This window comes from Marmota flaviventris, chromosome 12, assembly GCF_047511675.1.
Source record: "Marmota flaviventris isolate mMarFla1 chromosome 12, mMarFla1.hap1, whole genome shotgun sequence".
Classification (NCBI taxonomy): domain Eukaryota; kingdom Metazoa; phylum Chordata; class Mammalia; order Rodentia; family Sciuridae; genus Marmota; species Marmota flaviventris.
In genome coordinates, this window is record NC_092509.1 from 44073812 (window position 1) to 44100912 (window position 27101).

A 27101-nucleotide genomic window follows, 5' to 3' on the forward strand; every position below is an offset into this window, starting at 1 on the left:
TATTCTTAAAGGAGAAAGAGTAAATGCTTTTCCCTAATATTGGGGTAAAAGGCAAGCATATCCACTGTTACCATTCTTGGCATCTAGTCATGTCAATAAAACTAAATAAAAGGCAGATATATTAGAAAGGAAGAAACAGAACTGCCCCTATTTGTAAAGGACAAGATTGTCTACATAGAAAATCACAAGGAAATTACAAGAAACTCCTACAACCAAATCAACACATACAAATCATTGATATTGCTATATATTAGTAAAGAACAACTGGAAACTAAGGAAAAAACCACAAGTCATTCATAATAGCTCCTTTCCTGAAAAAAAGAAATAAGTAGGTTTAACTGTAACAAAATATGAAGATGATCTATATTCTGATACTATAATACACTAAGAAATCAAAGACCTAAAGAAATGTAGAGATGTAAGTTCACAAATTGAAATTCTCCTCAACATAATAAATATATGGGTTCTCTTTAAACTTATCTATAGATTTAATGAAATTCAAATCAATATCCCAGCAGGATTAGTTTTAATACAGATGAGATTATTCTAGAATTTACATGGAAAGGCAAAGGAACTATAATATTAAAAACAATTTCATGGAAAAAATAAAGCTGGAAAAATAACATTCCCTAAATTTAAGATTTCTTACATAGCTATAGAAATCAGGATTATATAGTATTGGCAAAGGGACACAGAGATCAACAGAATAGGACAGAGTCCAGACAAAGACCCACACAAATAGGGTCAATTAGTCATTAACACAGGTTCAAAGCCCATTCAATTGAGAAAGGGTAATTTTTTCAACTGTGTTCAAACAACTTGGCATCCACACCAAACAAACAAACAAAGAAATTAACCTTACTTCAACCTAACATTTTATAAAAAAAAATACAACATAAATCATGTGACTAATTATAAAGAAAACAAAGGAGAAAATCCTGATGGTCTGAGTTAAAGAAAGAACTCTTGGATATGATGCCAAGAGCATGATCTGTAAACTGAAAAAGTGATAATCTGGACTTGAAATTTAAAACTTTGTTCTTGGAAAGCCTAGCTAAAGAGAATGAAGAAACAGGACAGACTGGGGAAAAAGTATTTACTATAAATATAAAGGACTATAAAAACTTAATGAAGAAACTCATGTTAACAGATACTTCACTGAGATGATATATACATCTGCATATATAAGTATATACATCTACATATAGTAAGTAAATATGAAAATATGTTCAGTTTCACTAGCTATTAGAGAAAGGCAGGTTGAAACCATACCTATCATGAAAATATACCTATTAGAATGATTAAAGTAAAAAATATTGATAAAATCGAATGCTTGTGGGGATGTAGAGAAATTGAATCTCTGATGGAGAGTGTGGTACAAACACTCTGGTAAAGTTTGGCAGTTTCTTAAAACATTAAATATATATTTAACATATGATGTAACAATTCTACTTCTAGGTTCTTACCCTAGAGAGATAAAAACTTGTGTTCACCCTCATCCAAAAATCTGTACACTAATGTTTATAACAGCTTTATTCATTATCTCTATAAACTGGAAACCACCCCAAATGTTCTTCAACAGCTGAATGGATAAATAAACTGTGGTACAACCATACAATGGAATAGTACTCATCGATAAAAAGGATTAAACTGTTGAGGTATGCAATAATACATTTGACTGATTTTCAAAGGCATGCTGAATGAAGGAGTCAAACACAAAATATTTCACAATGCCTTGATACCACTTCTTAAAATCAATTATTTTTTTAAATTAGGTATATATGACAGTAGAACGTATTCTGATTCATCATACACAACTGCAGCTCAACTTTACATTTCTATGGTTGTACACAATGTAGCTTTGCACCATATGTGCAGTCATATGTGTACCTAGGGTAATGATGTTCATCTCACCATCTTTCCTGCTCCCATGCACCGTTCCTCCATTTTCCCCATCCCCTCCTCCCATTACGGATCAGCATCCACTTATCAGAGAGAACATTTGGCCTTTGTTTTGGGGATTGGCTTATTTTGCTTAGCATGGTATTCTCCAACTCTACCCATTTACCTGCAAATGCCATAATTCTATTCTCTTAATACTGAGTAATATTCCATTATGTATACATACTACAGTCACTTTATCCATTCATCTATTGAAGGGCATCTAGGTTGCTTCCACAGTTTAGCTATTGTGAATTGAGCTGCTATAAATATTGATGTGGCTGTGTGACTACAGTATGCTTTGGGTATAACTGATTTTAAGTCCTTTGGGTATAAACCAAGGAGTGGGATAACTGGGTCAAATGGTGGTTCCATTCCAAGTTTTTTAAGGAATCTCCATACTGCTTTCCAGATTGGATACCATTTTTAAGATATTCTCCAAAAGAAAAATACTACAGTGACAGAGAACAGATCACAGTTTTGCAGGGTTTTGAGTGGAAGAAATTTATGACTAAAAAGGTATCAAACCCTGAATTTTTCGATGATGGAACAGTTCATTGCCTTGACTGTGGTGGTTGCTATGTGAATGTGTTTGAGCATGTGTATGTATGTGTGCATGTGTTACAAAAGCTTGAAGAACTGTATATCAATAAGAAAGTTGATTTTACTCTGTTAATTAAAAAGGATTCCTGAATTCTTAACAATAACAAAAAAATGAAGAAAAAACATTATGTTTTCTAGCTTAGGATGCTAATTCTATAAATGGAAATTTAACAGAACTAGAGTGTTTGTAGATTTTTAAAACTGTTTTGATATTTTACTCTGTTACTTGAGAGACAAGGTGATAATAATATACAACAACGGATTTATATTTAACCAATTCATAAAGTAAAAGAGCAGTCAAACCCAGAAATCTCCTGGGTACTTTTAGGAAAAGAAATAAGGAGGCAATGGATAAAAGCAAAAACTTTAGAGTCAATTAAGCGTTGGATAAGATTCTGGCTCTACTAAGTCCATGAATAGCCTTGGAAGAGTGATATGAACTCTCCTTGTTCTTAGTTTCCACATCTTTAAAGCTAATACAGTACCAAACAGGACTGTAGTGAATATTGAAAATGTATAAGAAGTATTCAGCCCAATGAGGATCAGATAGAAAATGCTCAATATTATAGGCATTATAATGGATTTTATAAATATATAGTCATTGTTTTGAGACTATTACCTTTATTATATGTAAGATTTGGAGATCATCATGTCTGCAACATTCTGAACTCAAATTAACTCATTAAACTTTAAGAGCAGGGTACAAGTGGATTGACAGTTATAGTAATCATTTAATTACCTAACTAATCCATTCATCCACTCATTATTTGAAAGCCTACCATGATCAAGTTCTGCTAAGTGCTGAGATATACAATATAAAGAACTTCACTGCTAACTTCAAAGAATATAGTTCAAGGGAGAGAGAAAACTGCATTATCATGGGTGCTACAACAGGATGCCAATGGATTGCATGATAATTACCATCTTTTTTGCTTAATTCAATTGTTCTGAAGGAACTGATTTAACAAACACTGACATTTGTTCTTACTACAACAGTGACAATGAGTAAAATAATCTAAGTAAATTATATTCATTTTCAATCATTCATGTACTTCCTTTTTTCTGAGCTAGTAGGGAAAAAATCATTTACCCAAAAGATTAACAATGAGTAACCTGCTTGCATATAAGCAGATTACCTATTTTTACTATTAATTAGTTGCTCAAAATATCATAAGTATCAAATTATCTGCATAACTTATGGTAGTATAGAGGTCAGTGGCATAACTCCCAGACTCAGACCACCTGCTTCAAATCTCAGATAACACTTATTAGCAGTGACTCTATAAATGATCCCCTGTCTTTTTTTAATCTTTATTTCCTCATCTATAAAACGGGGTGTCATCTGCCTCATTATGGTATCATGAAAATTAGATTAATTTATGCAAAACACAATTTAGAACATTACTTGGCATATAGTATACAATATAAATTATCTATGATTACTATTAATATTAGCATGTGGTTTATGGATTCTGGTGAATTTTATTGTATGGGGGTTTGTGGTCTACAAAATAATGACTTCCTAAAGACATCCACATTCTAATCCTCCAACTCCATGAAAATCATAGCTTTAATGGTAAAATGGATTTTTTAGATGTGACTAAGGTGATGACCTTTGAGATGGGAAGATTATCCTGGATTATCTAGATGGGCCAATTAATAATATGAACTCTAGAAGTGGAAGAAATGAAAGCAGGAGTGTGGAAAATGATATTCAGAAGTAGGAGACAGTCTAATATTAGAGAGTATTGACCTGTACTGGTGGCTCTAAAGATGGAGCAAAGGGATTATGAGCCAAGGAATCCAGGTACCCTCTGTAGGCTGGGAATGGCCCTCAGCCAGCAAGGAAATGGGGTCCTCATATACCCAGAAGGATCTGTCATCTGAATGAGCAAGGAAAGGGATCCTTCCTATGAACTTCCAGTAAGGAATGTAACATCCACATAAGATTTTAGCCCACTGAGACCTAAGATGGTTGTAATGTAATATATTTGTTTTATTTAAACAATCAAGTATGTGATAATTTGTTATGGTAGCAGTAGAAAAATAATGTAAGTGGTTAAATATTTTTAGAGAAGGAAGAAGAATGAAGATAATAGCTACAGGGAAAATTGCTATATAGAGAGTAGAGTTCAGTATTATTTCCTTTTTGTTGCTTTAGTTTTGTCATACAATGAATCTGAAATCTAATTATTACCGGACTTGAGTCTTGCTAGAGGCTATGGTAAATTCAAAAGGAGTACGGACATAGTAACTGCTTGGATGATGTTTCTGTATGTATATGTGCTGATAGTATGACCAAATTACTTTCCTATTGATGTTTCTAAATATTATATTCAACACGTATATATATTTTCTGTTGGGTTAACTAGAAAAAGGAAACAACAGAATGCTTTAGAATCTAGAATCATATAGACCTGGATTTGAATCTTGATTTTCCATGTACTTAGTGTATTATTTTGGCAAGATATTTAACCTTCTTTCTGAGCCTCAGTTTCCTTCTTTGATATAAAGTGGAGCTAGAAGACACGGAGTTGTTTGGCAAACAGTAATGTCTCTCACAATCCAAAGCAAATCTAAAAGAAAAGTCTTAATGAAGGAATAAGCCTGATTTATCTTTGCCTCCAATTTCAAGGAGACCAGCTCTGAAATGGTGGGAAAATAAGTTGACACTATCTAATGTGGAGGCAACCCAAGAAGAGTACAAAGGACCTGTTTAAGATCTTGGGGCTAGTTAACAGTCATTATAATAGAAAGGCTAAGAAATGGCCATAGATTTGAGAATGAGCTTCAGATAAGTTATATGTTTTCTAAGTTGAGTTATTATGTTTCAATATTTTCTCTTTTGTTATGTTTATTAAAATAATTTTGAAAATTATTTTTTCAGAAATACTATTAGAACTCAAAAATAAAGAGAATTTTTGCTTCATTTTGATCAGGATTTAAAGAACATGGTTTTAATTTGAACAATTTTAGACTTAGAAGTTACATAAATAGTGCAGAGTTCCTGCATGTTCTTCAACCAGCTTCCTCTAATAAGAGCATCTCATATAATCAAAGTACTATTATGTAAAACATGAAATTAATATTATTATAATACTATTAACTAATTTACAGACTTAACTTTTCCAAGTTTTTCGATTGCAACTGTTACTTTGTTCCTTGGTTCAGAAAGCAATTTAGTATCCTACATTGCATTTAGGATATCATGACTTGTTTCCATAGACTATACCAAAATCTGACAATCCAATCTGTTAGACTTTGACAAGTTGCTTCAGTTTTTCCTTGTATCTTATGACCTTGACATTTTTTGAAGATTACTAGGCATGTATTTTGTAACATTCTCCTAAACTTGAATTTCTCTGATGTTTTCTAATGATTAGAGTGAGGCTATACATTTTGAGCAAGAATATACAACTGTGCTCTTGCCAATGTATCACACCAGTGGTATCGAATGTCACTATGTTCTATTATTGGTGATTAACTTTGATTACCTGGTAAATGAGACATGTTTGCCAGGTTTCTTCACACTACTTGTGATGTCTCTCTTTATAATTAATAATTATCTTGTGGAGAAGTACTTTGAAACATGCCAATGTTCTTTTTCCTCATTAAAACATCATCCACATAAAATGAGAATTCATACCCTATTTGAATCAAACGTATGATATGTCAAGATCATTGTATTGTTTTGAGCAACTAATAAAAAAAACTTCATCCACAAATTTTAAGTATCCACTGATAGTTCTTATCTGAAATAGTTATTATCATGGTGTTTATCTAATAGTGAATTTTCATTTCCCTAATTACTCATTAATTTATAATTGGAATCCTACTACAAAGAAGGGCTACTCTTTTACCCCATGTATTTAAGAAAATAGGGATGTACTGATATTTATCTTATTCTATGGCTTATTATCTAATACGATCATCATTTAGTTTGTTGCAAATATTGTTCTAGATTTGGCACTGAGAGCTCCTTCACATCACTTATATGTCCTTTTAATGTGATATAATAATTTTATATTTATTTATTTATTTTCACTTAATGTTCCAGCTAATCTTATATTTTCCCTGTCCCTGGTCTGGAATCAGTCATTTTTCTAAAAAGATTTGTACCTTTTATTGAAGAACTATATTTAAATCTCAGATCTGGCACTAGGTATACTGACTACTATCAGGTTTGCTGAGAAAGCATGAGGTACTAATATGGATGTAACAATTTCAAATGAAAGAAAAGAAATAACTCATGTAACAATACTTTGACTATAAACTATACACACTGTGTTGAAGGTAGCACATTTGACAGAGATTTTTAAAAGGGCAGACTGCACAACTGAGGTTCAGTATTGTAGGGAGAGCCCTAACTTCTTCATTAGTGTTATTTCTGAGTACTTAGATACTCAGAGGTTTGCAATTTTATTTCTGAGTACTTAGATACTCAGAGGTTTGTAAATATTAGTGCTGTATATTTAGTGCAAATAGAAGTGAATTCCCTTATAAATAGAATTTTTAAAAAGCCCTCTGGCATCATTTGGCCCAATTTTTTTATTTTACAAATGCAAAGGGGCAATTCAAGACAAAGTAGTACAGTAAAGACTAGAAGCCACATGCTGAACTATTCCTACATCACATTCCAACTCTGGTTGAAAAAGATTCCAAAAAGTATATTAAACTAAGTCTTAAGAAATAAATTCAATTTGGCTCAATGCTTATTTAGATATTGACTGATGTATCTGCACAGATTACTTATAGTATTTTATTATTATTTGTGCCTAAGAAAGCCTTATTACTATGATGTATAAGATCAGAGTCTTAAATTTTTTATGATAAGAACTTTTTATTGCTTTGGCATTTTTATAAATATGTAAATCTCTATAAGGTATTAAAACTTCATACAAAAATGTTCAAGTTGCTATTGGGACATTTAAAAACTCAACAATTTTAAAATACTAAGAAATAGCTAATATATTAAATGAAATTTCATTTATCAGATTAGTATTTTGTAGATGTTTTTAAACTGAAAGTATAAGGAGTCTTGAAGACAGGTGTCTCAAAAGTTAATATTTCATTTAAAAAGGTTTAACTGACATAGCTTGAAGTGTTTGGCTGAACCACAAGATCTTATAAGATGAATACAGATATGTTGGAACACTGCCAAATCATATTTTCTTTCCCACGATAAAAAGTTTAATGTTGATGGTATTTTCAGACAACAGCACTTCAGCACTTAATTATCCTTTTTTTGTTGTTTATTTTTTATGGTGAATACATCCTGGCTTAATATCTATAATAAAATTGCTTCTTCCATTGAATCCTTTTAAAGAATGTAATTATAAATTAACATTTAATTCAGATAAGAATAGTTTTTAAAGATCTTTATTATGTGACATTTTAAAAGAACATTATATTTTCATATGTAATTCAGGCTGCTGATTTACATTATGCTACAGATCTGTGAATATCAGGTCTCCAGCACAGCTGAATATCACTGACCACTTTCTTGTTTATTGTGTTCCCTTTTGCTTACAAATCTTTAGTTAGTTGACACAGGTATTGTGGCTTCCTTGAATTCAACAACATTACAAGGTCTTTGCTTCATTTTCCTTTGCTCTTTTTCCAGTAAGCAGGCAGAAAATCCTTCATTGAGCAACTGGCTTTCTAAACTTCTTTCTGAAAACTGCAATTTCTCTACTTCTCAGCAAAATTTTCTAATCTGTTTTTCAACAGCATAAAAATTTTATATTCATGTTTTCTTGAAGTTACAATATGATCAAGACACCGTTTTCTTCCATATTGGCTAAGTATATTTATTAAATGCACAAAAAAGTAAAGAAAACAAAACAGCACAGCAGACAGGTCTTATCAAAGAACAGAACTTGAAAGTAATGGTAAAATACAGTGCAACTTTATTAAGCAGTGGCTGCTTTTCAGAGAAAGCTCCATTTGTAGTAACTCAAGTTCTCTGTTTCTGCTTCAGGATCATGTTGGTTTGACCAAGCATATCCAAACTGAACAAACTTTCAAAGTCAGCTGAAAGAATCATCTTGAGGAGCCAAAATCAATTTAAAGATACAAGTTTCTTATGGAATCTGAAGTCCCATTATCTAACTAAGGTGAATGCATGATCAAGAGCAACTTAATGACAACTTATAAGATGAATTAAAGTGAATTAATAAGAGTGAATAGTCTTATTTGTGAATTAAAATTAATTTGCTGAAGACGCTGAAGACTCTGAATCAGTGCTCTGGCAAGAAGTTTTGGTTGTCTTAGATCAATGAGTGGTGCTACAAAATTTGCTGTGAACTTTTTCACAATGACATTTGAACTCTCATAATGGGAAAGGGTACTTTTTAACAAGGGGAATGCACTGATATTTTACTTTAGTCAAAATTATTTATCAAAGGAACTACAATTTATGTATATTGGTTTGTTCATTTGGCTGGACAAGACGGTTTTAAGCATGGTGTGATATACACAAACTTTTACTTTTTTTAACTAATTAAGTAAGGTAAAGCCTAGACTTGTTACTTCACATAGGTTTGGAAACTACATGTAAGTTAAGTTTATTTATAAAAGTTATATACGTGTGTGTGTGTGTGTGTGTGTGTGAGAGAGAGAGAGAGAGAGAGAGAGTGTGTGTGTCACAGTAGGAATTAATATGCAATTCAAAATATCTTTTGATTTGGGTATCAAATTTACAATAGGATTTGGTCAAATATAACTTTTTAGGTATCTTATACACAATAAAAAATTAGATATTGTTAATACTCACTATACTGGCTTCATTAATTTTATCTATCCATATTTGTAGCATCATTGTTTCAATCATCACATAATTTTCAATCCTGAAGAGATTTTATTGTATATACCCATTTTATTTATGAAGGGTATACACATTTTTACTCTCATTATTTCTTCCTTCCCATTATACTAATATTACTTCTTCTATCATTTTCTTTCTTTTAAAGATTTTTTTAAAGCTACATTTAGGGTAGATATGCTGGTGACAAACCCTGTTAGTATTTCTTTATCTAAAAATGTCCAGATTTCTTAATTCTTTCAGAATATTTTCTCTGGATATAGAATTCTAGCTGAACAATTCTTTTCTTTCAGTATTTTAGAAGTGTGTGATATGTGCTGCTGGTCTCCATAGTTTTTTATGAAAATCAATGTCATTCAATTTTTATCTGCCTACAAGTAAAAGTATCATTTATCATTCTCTACTTTCATTTCTTTAAGTATTCTCTTTTCAGAAGTTTGACTATAAACTTTAGTCTTGACATGGATTCTTTAATGCTGTTTGGGGAATACATTTATGACTTTTATTAAATTTTAGAAATAATTAGCCATTTCTTTGAATATTTTTTTCAGTAACATCCTCTCCTCTCTTTCTGCAATTCTAATGTCATTAATTTTAGATCCGAACAGATTTTAGATTCTGTCCTTTTTTTCCCCAGTGTATTTTCTATGTTGTTCAGATTAGGTAAATTCTATCATTCTAACACCAACTTCATTGATTCTTTCATTCTGCTACTGATTCTAGAGACTAAAGTTTTTCTTTTATTTAGTTATTATATTTTTTTAGTTATAAAATTCCCATTTGGTGCTTCTTTACATTTTCTATTTCTTTGCTAAACCTGTCTGTTTCAGTTTCAACCCATGTTCAGAAGTGCTTGTTGAAATATTTTTACCATAGCTGCTTTAAAATCCTTGTCAGGTAATTCTAACATCAGTGTCACTGTGGTGTTGGTTCACTGTCTTTTCTAATTCAAGTTGGAATTTCTTATTTGTGGAGTGAAAAGTAATTTTGAGTCAAACATGGGACATTTTAATTATTATTAAAACAGATGGAGGCACTCCAGAAGATAGTCTTCTGGTCAGGATTTCTCCCATGACACCATTCCAGTGGAAAGAGTCTTTCCACTACTACCAAGTGGTAGTAGAAATCTAGGATCCTCTATTAGCTTCTGGTCCCCTGCCTGGGAAAAAGCTGCTCATTACTCCAAGGCAGAGGTGAGGGTTCAGGCTTCTCACTAGACTTTTAGCCCAGTTGCAAGGCCCTCATTACTGCTTCCCACGTGGCTTTCATTGACACCATGGATGAAAGGCTACTCCATTACCTCTGTGTAGTGCTGAATGCCTTAACTCTCCACCAGTATGCTCTAACACATGCTCAGCAGGGAAGAGAGGGGATTTCTTATTACCACTATTACCACAAGGAAAAAGTGAAATGGAAGTCTAAGCTTCTTATGTGTCTCCATTGACACTGAAGGAGAAAGGGATGTGGTTTTTACCATTTGGTGGAGATGAAAGTTCCAGCTCTTTAACGGGTCTTGTCCACACCACTGTGTGTGTGTGGTGTGTGTGTGTGTGTGTGTGTGTGTGTGTTGGATCCTCATTTCAATGAAGATGGAAGTATAAGGCTTCCCACTCAGTCTTTACTGGTGGGGAGGAGAAGCAAAGCTGCAGGGTTTTTCTGTGGTATTTGGCTCTAGCAGAGCAATTATTATCTAAACTTTTTTGTCTTAGAAGGCTGCCTCCTTCCTGGTCCTTTGGCTAGAGAAGAGTAGGTTTTTCTTGGGGCTTGTTTCTGTGTATGTGAATACCTGCTGAGGTTTTTGGGTTGCTGCCTTCTCTAGCACCCCGTCTGATCTATAAGAGATATATAAGCTAAAAAAGAAAGAAAAGTGTTGTACAGAGGAAACTTTTAGGTAGCACATATTTTAAAAATATATTTACAAAGGACACAAAGAATGTCACATAACCAAAATGAATATAGAAATTCAGACAATATAATGACCAGTGTCAGGTAGATAAAAAATAAAAGTGAACTAAAGCTCTCAAAATGCAAAGAAAAGCAATGAAAGGAAGCAAGAAAGGGAAAATCTTCTTAAAATTGATAGTATGATTGCTGAATTTTTTTTTAAAAAAGAACATCATTCTAAATGGACAAAAATTGAAAGCATTCCCTTTAAAAATTGAAACAAGACAGGGATGCCCTCTTTCACCACTTCTATTCAACACAGTCCTCGAAACTTTAGCCAGACCAATCAGACAAAAGAAATTAAAGAAGAACTCAAACTATCCCTATTTGCCAATGACATAATTCTGTATTTAGAAGATCTAAAGAATCACACTAGAAAACTTTTAGAACTGATAAATGAATTCAGAAAAGTAGCAGGATATAAAACTAACACCCATAAATCAAACACATTTCTATACATAAGTGATGAATCCACTGAAAGAGAAATTAGGAAAACTACTCCCATTCATAAACTACTCCCTCAAAAAGATAAAATACTTGGGAATCAATCTAACAAAATAGGTGAAAGACCTCTACAATGAAAACTACAAGACATTAAAGAAAGAAATTGAAGAAGACCTTAGAAGATAGAAATATCTCCCAAGCTCTTAGATAGGCAGAATTAATATTGTTAAAATGGCCATACTACCAAAACTGTTGTATAGATTTAATGCAATTCCTATTAAAATCCCAATAACATTCTTCATAGAAATAGAAAAAGAAATCATGAAATTCATTTGGAAAAATAAGAGACCCTAGAATAGCTAAAGCAATCCATAGCAAGAAAAGTGAAGCAGGAGGCATAATACCAGATCTCAGACTATACCACAGAGCCATAGTAACAAAATGGCATGGTACTGATGTCAAAATAAACATGTGGACCAATAGTACAAAATAGAAGACACAGAGACAAACCCACATAAATTCAGTTATCTCACACTAGACAAAGGCACCAAAAACATACATTAGAGAAAAGAAACCCTCTTCAACAAATGGTGCTGGGAAAACTTGAAATTAAACCCCTATCTCTCACCATGCACAAAACTCAATTCAAGGTAGATCAAGGACCTAGAAATTAGACCAGAGACCCTGCACCTAACAGAAGAAAAAATAGGCCCAAATCGTCATCATGTTGGAGTAAGTAAAGCACAAGATATAAAATCAAGAATCAATAAATGGGATGGTATCAAATTAAAAAGCTTCTTCTCAGTAAAAAGAAAATGTCTTTATGTACTCATTTGTAGGAGATTTCTTCAGCATCTAATGTATATCATGCATCAGTGGTAAAAGATACAAGTATCAATAAGATAAAACTCCTGACCTATAGAATTTATTTACTAGAAGAGAGTGATTCATAATCAACCAATCATGGAAAAAGTTACGTACATTGATGGTTTGAAGTATTCACTATGTCTAGCTTATAGAGGAGATTACAGAAAAGGAAGAGAAGGGCAAGTGAGGCCAAGGGAATAGAATATGCAAAGGTTTAGAAGAGTAAAAGGGTATGAACAAGGAGAGTAGCAAAATCAATCTTGGAAACACATTACTAGTGGCATTATCTGTCATGCAAGAATAGAATTTGGACTCAAATCCAAAGGCAACCAGGAACTACAAGAATTAGTTTTGATCTCTTCCAAAAAGTATTAAGTTCAAGAAGCAAATGATAGAACCAAAACCCAGGATTATAAGCCACTGTGCAAAAACACTTGATCTCCTGTCTCATATATTTGAGAAAATAGAAGTCTTTGAAAATAAATACTAACCTGGTTATGATCTTTGAGAAATAGTGGAAACTAGGACAGACAAGCAAATGTCATTCAATTTGCATATTCTACCTCTGACATCCTTTTGTAAACTATAGATCAGAAATGTTTAACTTCCATGCTGAGAATGTTTTCTAGAATAGATTATAAAGGTATTGTTTGTGAATACCTATGCATCAAAACAAGACCAATCCCAAACAAAAGTTGATCACCAGCATCTAGAATAGGTTTATTAAAAGAAAAATGTCAAAAACTGGTCTCTCATCCATTTTAGACACCATTACAGTAATGGCTGAAAAAAATTGGCAGCTCTAGTATATCTGGGTATCTGACAAGATCTCCCATATTTATTTTTGAAGACACAGATCACAGAATATTTTAATAAATTTATTTAAAAATTAGTGTATGGAAGAAAGTTTGTGCTGCCTTTAGTTCTGTCCTTGATTCTACTCATAAAATTTCTTGATGACAAGATGGAAACAGGCATGCTAAATGACATAATCAGAATAGGAAAACAGATACAAGTGGGAATGATACTAAAATTAATAAGTGTCTCATTATTAGACCCCCTCCAAACTCAACTGTCATGTAATCACCTTAAGCTTTTGTTTTTTTCTCTAAATAGATATGATGCACCAAAAATCCCATTAACTCTACTTTCAAAATATAACCAGAAGTTAACATCTTCTTACTGTCTTCACTGCCTCTATCCTGGTCCAAGCTACCACCCCAGATTATTATAAAAGCCTTGATAGTCTTCCTGCTTCTACCCTTCCTTCTAATTTGTTCTCAACAGAGCAGCCAATTATACTTCTAAAATGAAAATCACATCATACCACTTTATTCAAATTCTTCTGATGTAGAAGGGTTTCAAATAGCTTATAAGACCTTTAGATATCCTGGCATTTCATTACTTCTCTGGCCTCATTTCTACTAATCTCTTCATTATTCACTTTGCTGACGAGCTTCCTGAAAGTTCTTCTTATATCAGATTAAAAATTATAGTAATGTCAATGTTGTTATCTGTATACTCCCGACACAAAGTGATAAGAATACGTCAATACTGTGTTCTTTAACCTCAGACTAATCATGAGAAAATAATTAGACAAATACAAATTGAGGACTGTTCTACACAATACCTGACCAGTCCTTCTGAACATTGTCAAAGTCATAAAAAAAAAAAAAACAAAGAAAAGACTGAGAAACACTTATGTACTCGAGGAAATTAAAGTGACATAATAATTACATATAATGTGATACCTTGTGTATGCTGGAACAGCAAAAGGGCATTATAGCAAAAGGAAAAATAACTGAAATTCAAATAAAGCCTGGAAGTTAGCTAAAAATATACTGAATCCGCTAATCCATGAATAAAATATATTTCTCTATTTACTGATATGTTATCTAATACCTCTAATAAAGGTTTATGATTTTTTTCATAAGGTAATCTACATCTATTCTTATTTTATGATTCTTAACTGATAAATAGTGATGGCTTTAAATTCAGTATATCATTTTATATTCAACAAACTTGACAAACTCTTCTAATAATTTATCTGTAGACTTTTAAAATATATAATAAATCATCTGTAAGTAAAGAAGAGTTTGCTTTTTATTTTCTAATTCCTATTTCTATTCATTTATTTTCTTGTCTTATTGCAGCAGATAGCACCTCCAGTAAAAGTTAATTAAAGTGGTGACAATGGACATCCTTACCTTGTTTCTGTTCACAAAGGAAAAGTTTTCAACATTTTACCGCTAATTATAATATTTCTGATAGATTTTTACATAGATACACTTTATTAGATTAAGGAATTGGTAACTATTCTAAGGTTTTTATTTTAGTTTTTTGGATACCTACTCACAGGTATTGAATTTTACTAAACATTTTTTCTGTTTTTTTGAAATGAATATTTGATTGTTACTACATATGTTATAGTGGCATTTAAAAAATGGCTTAAATGTTATTATGACTTTGCATTCCATATTGTAATTATACATATATTGTATAGCTAATATTTTGTTTGCAATTTGTCTCCTGTGTTTTGATTGAGTCTGTAATTTTCCTTTATTACTCTTCTTTGGCTTAGTGTCAAAGTTATAGTAGTCCCATTTATTTTAAGAGCTGGGGATCATCCTTCTTACTAGTCTTTGAAAGAATTTCTTAAAACTAGAATTGCTATTTGTTGCATGTTTAGAAGAACTTACCAGTGATGCCACTTAACTATGAAGGAAACACATACATATAAACACAGAGAGACACATTATGATACAGTAAATTTTCCTGTTATTTCTTTTGGTGTGCGGTTCAATGAATTTTAACACATGTATAGTTACATGTAATCACTACAATCAGGATACAGAACAGTTCGTCATCATCCCAAAATCCCTAGTGCGAGTTCTTTATTGTCACTATCTCTAGGTACTTCTAACCCCTAGCAACCAATTATTGTTATCAAAACACTTTCATCTTTTTGAAAATGTCATATAAAAGAAATCATTACAATATGCAATCTTTTGAGACTGACTTCTTTTACTTAGCATAATGCCTTTTGGATTCATCGAAGTTGTTGCTATGTTTGATAGTCTGATCTTTTTAATCGCTTAGTAGTAGCATTTTGTGGATGTACAAAAGTTTCATCCTTTCACCTACTGAAAGGCAATGGGTTTTTGATGGTTAATTTTAGGTGTTAACATGACTGAATTAAGAGTTACGTAGACAGCTGGTAAAATAGTGGTTTGGGATATGTCTGTCTGTGAGGGTGTTTCTGTGAAAGAAGTTACATGAGTTTCTGGGCGAGTGGGTAGAGCAGATTCATAATTGGCTGATTTTCAGTGGGATGATGTATCCACTGTTGAAAGTAGAATACCATAGTCCCTTGTGATTATTGTTTTGCTATGTATTTCTCCCTTTGGTTCTATTATTTGCTTTACATATTTTGATGTTTCAACACTGGGCACACACATATTTACAACTATATATCTTCTTAATAAATTGACCCCCTTATCATTATGATGATGACTTTGTTGTGACAGTTTTTACTTAAATTATATTTGGTCTGATGTCACTATAGGTACCTCTATTATCTTTTGGTTACCATTTTCATGTAATAGTTTCTTCCATCTTTTGCTTCCAGCATATGTGTGTCCTCCTCAAGGTAAAATGAGTTTCTTGTAGGTAACTTATAGTTAGAACATTGTTTTTTAGAGTTTAATCCATTATTAAAGCAATTATTAACAGATAAGAACTTTATATTTCCATTTTGTTGTTTTTGCTGCTTTGTAGTTCCTTCCTTCTTTTTGCTACCTTCCCTTATTGGATGATTTCATCATAATACCATTTTTAATTACTTTCTTTTGTATATCTACTGTTTTTCTTTGTAATTACCATGTTGCATACAGAAACTAACTTAGAATCATATCAGTCTATTTTAAGCTTAAATCAACTAATTTTCATCACATACAAAATTGTATACTTTTACTTTTATTTCCATTTTACTACTGGTGTCACAACCAGCACCTTTTATATTGTATATTCATTAATAAATTATCGTTGCTATAGTTATCAACCTTTGTACTAGGTCTTTTAACCTTTATACTAAAGTGATTTATGCATCATCATTACAGTATTAGAGTATTATAGATTCAAATATAGATTTACCTTCACCAGTGAGTTTTATACCTTTCATGTATTCTCACATTGCTAAATACTATTGTTTCAATTAAGGACTATCTTCAGTTTTTTTTGTTCTTGTTAAATAAAGCAGAACTTAACAGTATTGAAATCTCTCAGCTTTTGATAGTCTGAGAATCTATCTCTTCTTCATTTCTGGAGGACAGCTTTGCCTGCATTCATACTTTCGACTGGAGTTTTTCTTTCAGGATTTTGAATATATCATCCCACTCTGTCCTTGCCTAAAAACTTTCTGCTCAGAAGTCTTAGGAGACTTTCCTTTTGTGTGATGAGTCACTTTTTGTGTGTGTGTGTCCTCAACATTCTGTATTTGACTTTTGATGATTTGCATATAATGTATCTTGAATTGAATGTTTCTTGATGCTCAACTAATGTGGTGTTTTGGTCATTTTGGATTTCAATATTCATTTCCCTTTCCAAATTTGGGAAGATTTCTGTCATTATTTCTTAGATAAGCCTTCTACCCTTTTTCTCTGATCCCTCTAGAATTCCTGTAACAGGCATATTGGTTCACTTGATGGTGTCCCAGAAGTCCTGTAGGCTTTCTTAACTCTTTTTCCTCCTTTGGATGCATAATGTCAAATGGTACATCTTTAAGTTTACTTATTCTTCCTTTTTGCTTAATTAAGTTTGCTGTGGAAGTTCTCTGTTGAATTTTGCACTGTAGCTCCAGATTTTTTTTAATGGTTTCTATTTTTTTTTGTGGAACTTATAGTTTTGTTCATGTACTGTTTCCTGATTTTATTTAGTTGCCTATCCACGTACTCTTGGAGTTCACTGAGCTTCTTTAAGATGATCATTTTGAATCCTTTGTCAGTAATTTATAGGTTGTCATTTCTTTGGGGTTAGTAACTGAGGCTTCTTTTTGTTCCTTTGATGATGTCATTTTTCTTTGGGTCTTAATATTTCTGGGTTGTTTCCATTTCTGTCTTGGTATTTAAAGAAAAAAAATCACTTCCTTCAGTTTAAATGAGTTTTAGAGACAAAGTTTGTCCTAATCTGTTCTTGCTGATATTACAACATATCTGAGAGTGGGTAACTTTTCTTTTATCTTTTCTCTACATATTTTTTATTGGTGCATTTTAGTTGTACACCTTGGTGGGATTCATTGTTACATATTATAAATGCACAAAATGTAACAGTATAATTTGGTCAGTTTCATTCCCCTCTCCACCTGATCCTTTTCTTCTACTGGTTTCCTGATCTCTCTTTGTTTTAATAAGACCCACCCCTCCCTTTCTTTTCCTTTTTCCTCTCTAGCTTCCACATATAAGAGAAAACATACAATCTTGACTTTCTGAGTTTGCTTATTTCATTTGATATAACGTTTTCAAGTGAGACTGGATATTTTTAAAGGGAAGAAATTTATTTCTCAATTTTAGAGCTTGGAAAGTCTTCTATGAACTTATGCCAGCAAGTTTAGTATCTTGTGAGGACACAGTTTCTGCTTACAAGGTGGCACCTTTTTGCTACATCCTCCAGAGAGGATAAATGTTATACCCTCATATAATGAAAGGGACGGAAAGACAAAAAAAATGTTACTTTCTTTGATTCCCTATCGAAGAGCTGTAGTCCCATTCATGAAAGCTCTGCCCTCATGATCTAATCATCTTCTAGAGAGTCCCCTCTTAATACTGTTGCATTAAGGATTAAGTTTTGACATGATTTTTTTAGAGGGGACATAAACATTCAGACCATAACAAAGACCTTAACCAAGGAATCTGGCTAGAAATTGTTGGGGGTCTCTCAGAGCTTTTCTATGGTTACACCAGTTGTACTCTTCTATGCCCTCTTAAGATTGTGTGTCTTTTTTTGATCCTGCAAAGCCAGATCTGGTGCTGAAAGTATGCCATTGATTTTCTATAAGGCAATGCTCTAAAGGGATGGAAAGACAAAAAAAAAAATGTTACTTTCTTTGATTCCCTCTCGAAGAGCTGTAGTCCCATTCATGAAGGCTGAATGGAGTCAGGGTTGTGGGCCTTCTCCAAAAATCAGCAGAATTGAGCTGGTTGCTAAGATCTATGCCTGCTTTTTAGATCCCTGTTTGTTTGTGGGAGCTCAGAGCTAGTCAAATACAGAAATACATGTGGTGTAATCCATGAAAGGCATGCAGGGTGCTGGGGCAAACATCAGCTGGTTGGGGATGTTCAGAGGTGAATTTTTCTGTGAAGTCCATAGGTGGGTCCCTTGGTGGAGTCCACTAACAGGTTAGCAAGATCTGAGCTGGCTGAGCAACGCATGCTGGTTGGTGTGTGCTCTTTCCCCTTCTCCCTGTTTCTAGCTATACCAAACTTCACCATGCTGATCCTCTCAGTGTTCTGGGTTAACCAAGTACTCACTTTGATCTCATTTTTCCCTGAGGGAGAAATCTCTGGCCAATGGGCCCCTCTTTGTAACTGAGCTATGCCACCTCTGGGGAGGTGTGATGTAAGTAAATGTGAAACTGCTCTTCTTAATCTCTTCAAGGTATGCATTCCTGATATATTTTTTTGCTGATCCAAGGTGCTGGATTTTTTTCAACAAGACTCAAAAGCTCCCCCGTGAAGAGGTACTGTTGTCTGTAAGTAGTTGCCAAAATTGATGTTCTGTGGAAGAATGAGGAATGGAACCTTCTATTCTGCCATCTTGTTCATATCACTTTCCTATTTACCCCTTTGAGATTTTGGGGCTTCTTTAGTTTGGTGTACTTCAACCATTCTGAAAAAAACTTAGCCACTATTTCTTCAGATGTTACTGCTACCCTATTCTCTATTCACCTGGAATTAAAATATATATTGATTTTCATGTCTCTTAACCTGTTTTTCATATTTTTCTATGACTATCTACATTTCACTTTGTGATTTTTTTCTACTTTCCAATTTCTAACTTCTTTAACTGTTTAACTTGCTGATAAAAATTCATCCTCTGAAGTTTGAATTCTTATTACTCTGTTTTCAGTTTTATGAATTCCATTAGGTTATTCTCATCTAGTTTTATTATGAAATGGTATTACAGCAGCTAATTTCAAGGTTGTCTTTTTCTTTAAACATAATAGAACATTCATTTTATAATCTGAATCATAACAACTCTAGTAATTAAAATTTTTATAGAGAAGTTCCTCCTGTTTGTTATCTTTCACTCATGTTGCCATCTGCTTGCCAAATTATTTTGGAGACCTCTGTAGTGCTAGGGTAAAGATGTATTTCTCCAAAAGACTTATGTTCGCTTCTGCTTAGTGCCTATGAGTATTTGCAACACTTGCACTTTAATTTCAAATATGGCTTGAGATTTATTAGGTTTTTTAGCAATGTGAACTGGGCATTCAAAACAGTACAAGACAACTTGTGGTTCCCACTTCTCAGAGACAATCTTTATCTTCCCAATACCCAGCTAAGGCAATTTGGCTGACTTTTGAAGATGGAAGGGATGGCAGATGGTTTGCTTTTAGTTCATCCTTATATTCAAGATATAATCCATCCTGCTTTAGTTTAGATCTGAAATGTCCCCCAAAAGTTCATGTGGCAAACTGGTAGCAACATGAAGAGGTAGTGAAAGCTTTAGGAGGTGGGGCCTAGTTGGAGGAGGTAGATCACTGGGGATATGTCCTTGAAGAGGGTATCTTGGTCCTGGGTCCCTCCCGTCTCTGCTTCCTGACTGCCAGGGGATGAGTACCTTGGCTCCATTACACGCTCTGTTATGTTTTGCCTTGCCACAGGCCCAGAAACAAAGGAGCCAAGGAACCAGGAAGTAAACCTCAGAAACTGTAAGCTGAGATAAATCTTTTTTATTCTTTAAATTGATTTGCCTCGGATATTTTGTCACAAAAATGGGAAATTAACTAACATGCATACTAGGGGAAGAGCTGGTATTAGCGGTCTCAGTTTTATTTTTTTTCCCCCTCAGAGAGACTTAAAAAACTACATGTTATATAATCCCAGTTTAGTAATCTGCTCAAGGATAAAAACAAAAAAAGTCTTCTATGATCTGCTCTACTTACATCTGTAGGTTCCTATCTTCCCTTAGATTTTTTACATATTAATGTCCTATTAGCTACTTAGCTCTTTAAACTGTTTGGATTTATTTATTTTTTATTCTTTAAAATATAGCATCATTAGTTGTTTTCAGTGGGAGGGTTACTCCAAAAAATCTATCCCAACATATTTTAAGAAACAGAACCTCTTCACTGATTTTTTTCATCTTTCTTTATCCCTCAATCTATGTCATTCTCTGTATTTCTTTCTTTCCAGACAGATAATTTTCTTCTAGCTTCCATATTAAGACTTTGGATCAAGTATACAGATCTGGATCCACAGATAGGAAATATAAGAAACACCTGCTCAAAATGTTTTGAATTTAATATTGAAGTTTAACTGACTAATTGCTCTACCATTATCAGGCTATCACACTAAGTAAGCAAATTGATTTCATTGGTTTCTACTTTCCAGAAACCTAAGACTTAAATCAATCTTTTCCCTTTAATAACTTCCATATAGAATCAACCAACTCTACCTCCTACATTTTTTAAAATATCTCCCTTCTATTTCCATTTCAGGAGTCCTGGCTTTGGTTCAGGAACTGCTACCTCTTCCTGAAATACTAACGCATCTTTATTGAAGGTGCGCTCTGGCCTTAGGCTCACTACCCCCTGAAAGTTTTTTTTAATACCATATTGCTCTAGACTTACTTCTAAATTTCATATCAGTGTTGTTCTTTTTATAGCTTTCATGATAAAGTTCAAATTCCTTGATTTAGTACACAAGCACTTCATATTCCTTCCCTTGTTTACTTTTCTGATTTCATTTTCCGCAAATACTCCTTGCTGAAGCCCTGTGACTTCATGCTTGTTGCTTCTGCTGCTTGAAGCACCTTGTGTTCTTTCTCCTCTTGTCTAATTAACCTCTTTTAGGTCTTTAGAAATCAAGACCAGCACTGTTTCACTCAAAAATTTCTCAGGCTTGGTGAGGTGGCACACTCCTGTAATGCCAGTGGCTTGGGAGGCTGAGGCAGGAGGATGGAGACTTCAAAGCCAGCCTCAGCAAAAGCTAGGTGCTAAGCAACTCAGGGAGACCCTGTGTCTAAATAAAATACAAAATAGGTGGATCAGTGGCCAAGTGCTCTTATTACCCCCAAATTAAAATTATTATAAAATGTTTTCAAAATTTAAGTTGAGCATTTTTCTTAGGCAAGTGTATTTTTTAGGGATCAGAATTTAAAAATGTCCATCTCCATTGCAGGCCAGCTCCTGATTTTAAGATGCATTAGGGCTACCCTTTCTGATTCAGATGTTTCTCCTTGATGTTGTAAGATTTGCCATACTGTGTAGAAGTCTTAATTTCGGCTACCCTGTGCCTCCTATTTGGACTTTTTTCTAAGCTTCTTTATTTCATTATCCAGATTCTCTGACCTGCATATTGACCTCTTTTCCTAGATATTTTAGCTTAGTTTTAATATCCTATCTAGATGACCTCCTTAAACTTGACTCTTACTAGGCAGCTTCTTCTTTGACTGACCGTGGATTTGACCTCTTATAATTTACTTTAATGATGCCCTTTTTTTCTGATTCTCAATATCTCTAATTCACAATACCTACAATTTCTACCTCCTTTTAAAAATAATATTAGTGCTTAAATCTTGGCAATACAGGCTAAATAACTGAACTAGATTATTAGGAAAAGTAGAAATGAGGACTATTAGAGCTAGATTAATAAAAGACTAAAGTCCAATTTCTCCATTTGATAGATGAAGAAGAAGATTAAACATTCAGTGTTTAAAAAGGCAATAAGTAGAGGGTCTCCTTACTTTCATTTCTCCTTTCATTAAACCATGCTTTACCTAAGTAAAAATTTTCCTTTAGTGAAAAAATTAAACCAAGTAAATGACCCAAATTGCTTATAGGATTCTAACATTTGTGTAAGTAGAAAGGCTTACAAATGCTAAAAATGCTTCCATGATTTATCTGTCTGGGATTTTTTGTATATCTTATATAATTTTTACTATACCAAATAAACTAATGTTTCTATGTATATTCTTCATGGGGGAGGTCACAATGTGAAATTAAAGGTAGGTTCAATTATATCAACAAGCTTGATTATAGTTAGAAAAATTTACTAAATTCAATATATTGTGTCATTGTAAATATGGTCAAGACAACTTTACTATTCTGTTTTATAATCTCCTTTTAAGTAAGCAAAACACCCAATATTGTTTGATATACAAGGAAGTTTTCTGTTCATTTGAACCTTTTTATCCAATTTATCTTTTGGTTAATATATACTTTTAAAAATAAAGTAGAATACAGGCTAACAGAATACTGTACAAAGTTGAGCTCACCATCCTCTTCCCAGCAGCTCTTAGCACTCCCTTCTCTTTCACTGTTCCCTGGTAACACTGTCTGGTCTGCTGGCAGGTCATCTTCTGGCACACCACCTTCACAATCGGCTGCATCTGTAACACTTTCTTCTTCCACAATATGGAGTTTGTCTTCATCATCTGAATCTGAATTTGTTTCTACCACAGTATTATAATTTGTAACTGTAATACAAACAAGAAATGAATAATCAAAACTTACTAGTATTATAAAAATCATTTTCACACCTCAGAAAAGTAGAAATTACTAATTATATTTTTAGGCTGTCTGTAACTCACTAATGCTTTCTTTTGGACCACAATGCACAAACAACTAATTTTACAACACACACACCTATAGCACTTACTATACTAGATAACCAAAATGGTAAATAGCAGCAGCTATACTTACTTAACACCAACTATACATACAAATTCTTTATAAATCTTAATTCATTTAATTCTTACAACTTTATAACAACCCTATGAAACAGAGTTCTACCACGTACTACTTATATCTATTTTATGGATGCCAAAACCAAGAAAAAAGAGGATAACTTGTTCAAGATCAGAAAGCTAGGAAGTCACAAAGCCAGAATTTGAAGCCCCAAAATCTGATTCCATATCTTATGCTTTTAAATTATATTAAACAAACATTCTCTCAAACCATAATGAGCTTATTGCATACAATACTGCTTATGTACAATTAGGGATTCAAATCATTAAAGCATTACAACTTTAAAAAAAGCCATCTTCCTGAATAAAATTGCAGCACAGCTTCAAATTTACCACAAGAAAGTACTGTCAAGTTGTCAATTAGCCCATGTATTTCATATTAATCTCATACTGATTTTAGAAAGAATCAAATTTCCATGCAATCAACGAATTTAAGTAATGTTTCTAAGTCTGTAATTATAAAAAAATTGACATTCACAAGTTTTCAAATGGGCACCATTTCCTCAATTTTAAGGAACTTAAAATGAAATCTAACACCTGCATTATAAAGATATATAATTACTCTGAAATACTGCTATACTTTATAGAATCCATGAGAAATAGTTGAGAATAAATTTTGCTAAAACAAATAATCTAGTATAAGCAAAGATTTTTCTCTGGTGTCCTTCTAATAAGCAGTCTAAAGAGATAAATATTTAGTATTTAATGGGGTATTGTCACTGGAATATCTTTTTAAAACTATCTGCTAAGATTAGGATGAAGAGAGAAAAAGGGAAAGGAAGGGGGGAAAGGGAAGTTTCACTTTGTCTAGATAATTAAGCAATAATTAATTCCAGTTATTCTTTGCCTTGCCTCCTTAAAGTTTCCAACCATTCTTGAAAGAAAACCATCTAAATGCTTAAATGATATGCATATATATTTCCCTATAGAAGTGCACGTATGCACACACGTGAGTGTACACACACACACACACACACACACACTCAGAATATGAAGAGATACAGTTAAAAGTATGGGTGAATATGTAAAGGTGAGAACAAATAAACCAAATCTCCAAAACTGCTTTTATGGACATTAGGACGATCCCCTTTGTTAAAAAGACTACCTGAGTTAACCATTGTGTTCATTATTAGAAATTTTTCAGTATCCTGAGTTAAAAGAAAAATATCATTTTGTGGTGTTAATTGATACTTTGGCATGAATACATTTTTCCAGCTGTTCTTCCAAAAGCAAATGGTTTTCTAATTATAAAACATATGTTTTTTGTAGAAAAAAAATCTAGACAATATAAAACATGTAAAATAAGTAAAAATACCCTTATTTTTCCTTCTTCAACTTGGCAAAATATATTTTTTCTATGCATTAGGGAAGCATGATACTAATCATTATCATATACCTTATTTCATTTAACTGTAATACAAACCTCACCTCATACTCATTAAATTTATATTTAATATAAATCCTACATTGCCCATATAAAATGTATATATAGCACCAAATAACACTGTTTTGCCATTTAGTTTTTTGCCACTTTATAACATATCTTGGCAATATTCCTATGAAGTTTTCTTATTTTTCCTTTACATGGCTATATAGCATTCCATTGTACAGATAAAATTTAACCAAGTGTCTAGTGACAAAATTTAGTTTGTTTCCAGTGGTAACACTAGCAACATGGTCACAATAATTTTTCTTACAAATATATTTTTGTTTATTCCTTAAAGACTTTTGATAGATCAGTAAGAGTGGAATTATTGCTTTAACAGTAAAACTTATTTTATGGTGGTGGTGGTGGTGATGATGATGATGCTAAACTGCCCTTCAAAATTTCCACAAATACTACCTGGAAAGGTTTGTTTTGTCAATATAATAAAGAAAAAATGTTCTTTAACATAGGAAAGGCAAAATATGTATCAAGGCGGGAAGATGGAATTCCTTGTACTTCAGCCAAATTATGAACAGAGAGTTTGTGTATGTGTGTAAGGGGAACAATTCTCAAAGGCTGATCCATAACTGGCTGACTATAAGAGTTTCCTGATGAATCTTTTGCTTGAGGATCTTCAGAGCTAATTATTTAAAAGCACCACCACCAAAAGCACAGAGGGTAAAGAAAGCCCTGGATAAATTCCAGTAGCCAAGGAGAGTGTCAGTTACCTCAATTTTCTGCACATCTACTTCCATATTTCAGTACTGTTTAATCTTTGAATAATAATAATAAAGTATTTTGTCTAGAGTTGTATATGGTTGTATTTTAATTGACATAATATTTGTACTTTGATATAGGATAAAATGTTATAATTGAGTACATGTATATGATGTGTAATGATCAAATCAGGGTAAACAGAAGTTTCATATCCTCAAATATTATCACTTCTATGCATTAGGAACTTCCAAACTCTTCTCTCCTAGTTATTTTGAAATGTGCATTTAATTGTTGTAAACTATATTAACCCAACTGTGCTATAGGAACATTAGAACTTCTTCCTCCCCCAACCCAAGTATATTTTGGTATCCATTATTCACTCTGAAAGTGGTATAATTCTTAACAATAGATGATTATCCAGATTGAGTTTTAACTAAAATAACAAAATATCAAGAAAGCAAGGATAAAAAATTAGGTAAGTCAAACAGTTTTTAAACCTTTAAACATAACCCTCAAATCACAACATGAATTTAAATTTCAAGAGAAAATGGTAATATTTTCAATGCATTCTTATTGTTACCAGATGTAGTAAGGAACATATTGACTTCTTGGAAGTTGTTCTTGTTGGTGCTATTTGCTGGTATTTAAAGTCAGATATAACAGCACCAAATGCACAAAATGACGGTAAGAATCTAATGATTACAAAACATGTGCTTTAGATGAGTGTCTGGCACACAGTAAGGATTATAGAAGTGGATCTGCTGCTGCTGCTATCATCATCATCATCATCACCATCATCATTTTACTGAATTTCTGCAACAACTATTAATAAGCAAGTACTATTATATTTTCTTAGTAGAAAAAAAATAAGAGTAGTTAAGTAACCTATCAGAGGTTATGTAGCTATTGAGTTGTAGAGCTGTACTCAAACATTACATTAAATATGTATATTATTACATATTGTGTAATAATATACCTGATGTGTGCCTGTGCCTGATTCCACAGCCTACACACTTTGTTGTAATAATGGTAAGTCAAGAATACTTAACATTTCATTAATGTTTAGGTATTGCTAAATATGTGTCTACCCTATTCTGGGGTCCTAGAATTCCACACTTTATAACAATTAGCTACTGAAAATATTTTCAAATGAAGGGATTCTAATCATTAGAATCTCATAAAAAAACAAAACACAGTGTACTATGGGGTAATATCATCATTATAGTAATAAACCTTTGAAAGACTTTCACATCAACTGTATTCATGAAAGTCCCATGTAAACATCTATTTTTTAAGTAATGTTCAATCATAATAGAATAATTAAATAAATTAGATGAATATGATTTCAGAAAAGAACACTACAATCTCAAC

The 27101-nt window shown here is 32.8% G+C and overlaps 1 protein-coding gene across 4 annotated transcripts in view; it reads right to left on the minus strand.

Moving 5' to 3' along the window:
• Zeb1 (zinc finger E-box binding homeobox 1) overlaps positions 1–27101 on the minus strand; it is a 164180-nt gene that overhangs the window by 39785 nt on the left and 97294 nt on the right. For all 4 annotated transcript variants that reach the window (XM_027928472.2, XM_027928471.3, XM_027928470.3 and 1 more), the window contains exon 2: positions 23117–23317. In XM_027928472.2, coding sequence (XP_027784273.1) covers positions 23117–23317 — 201 coding nt within the window. The remainder of the gene's footprint in view (positions 1–23116; positions 23318–27101) is intronic.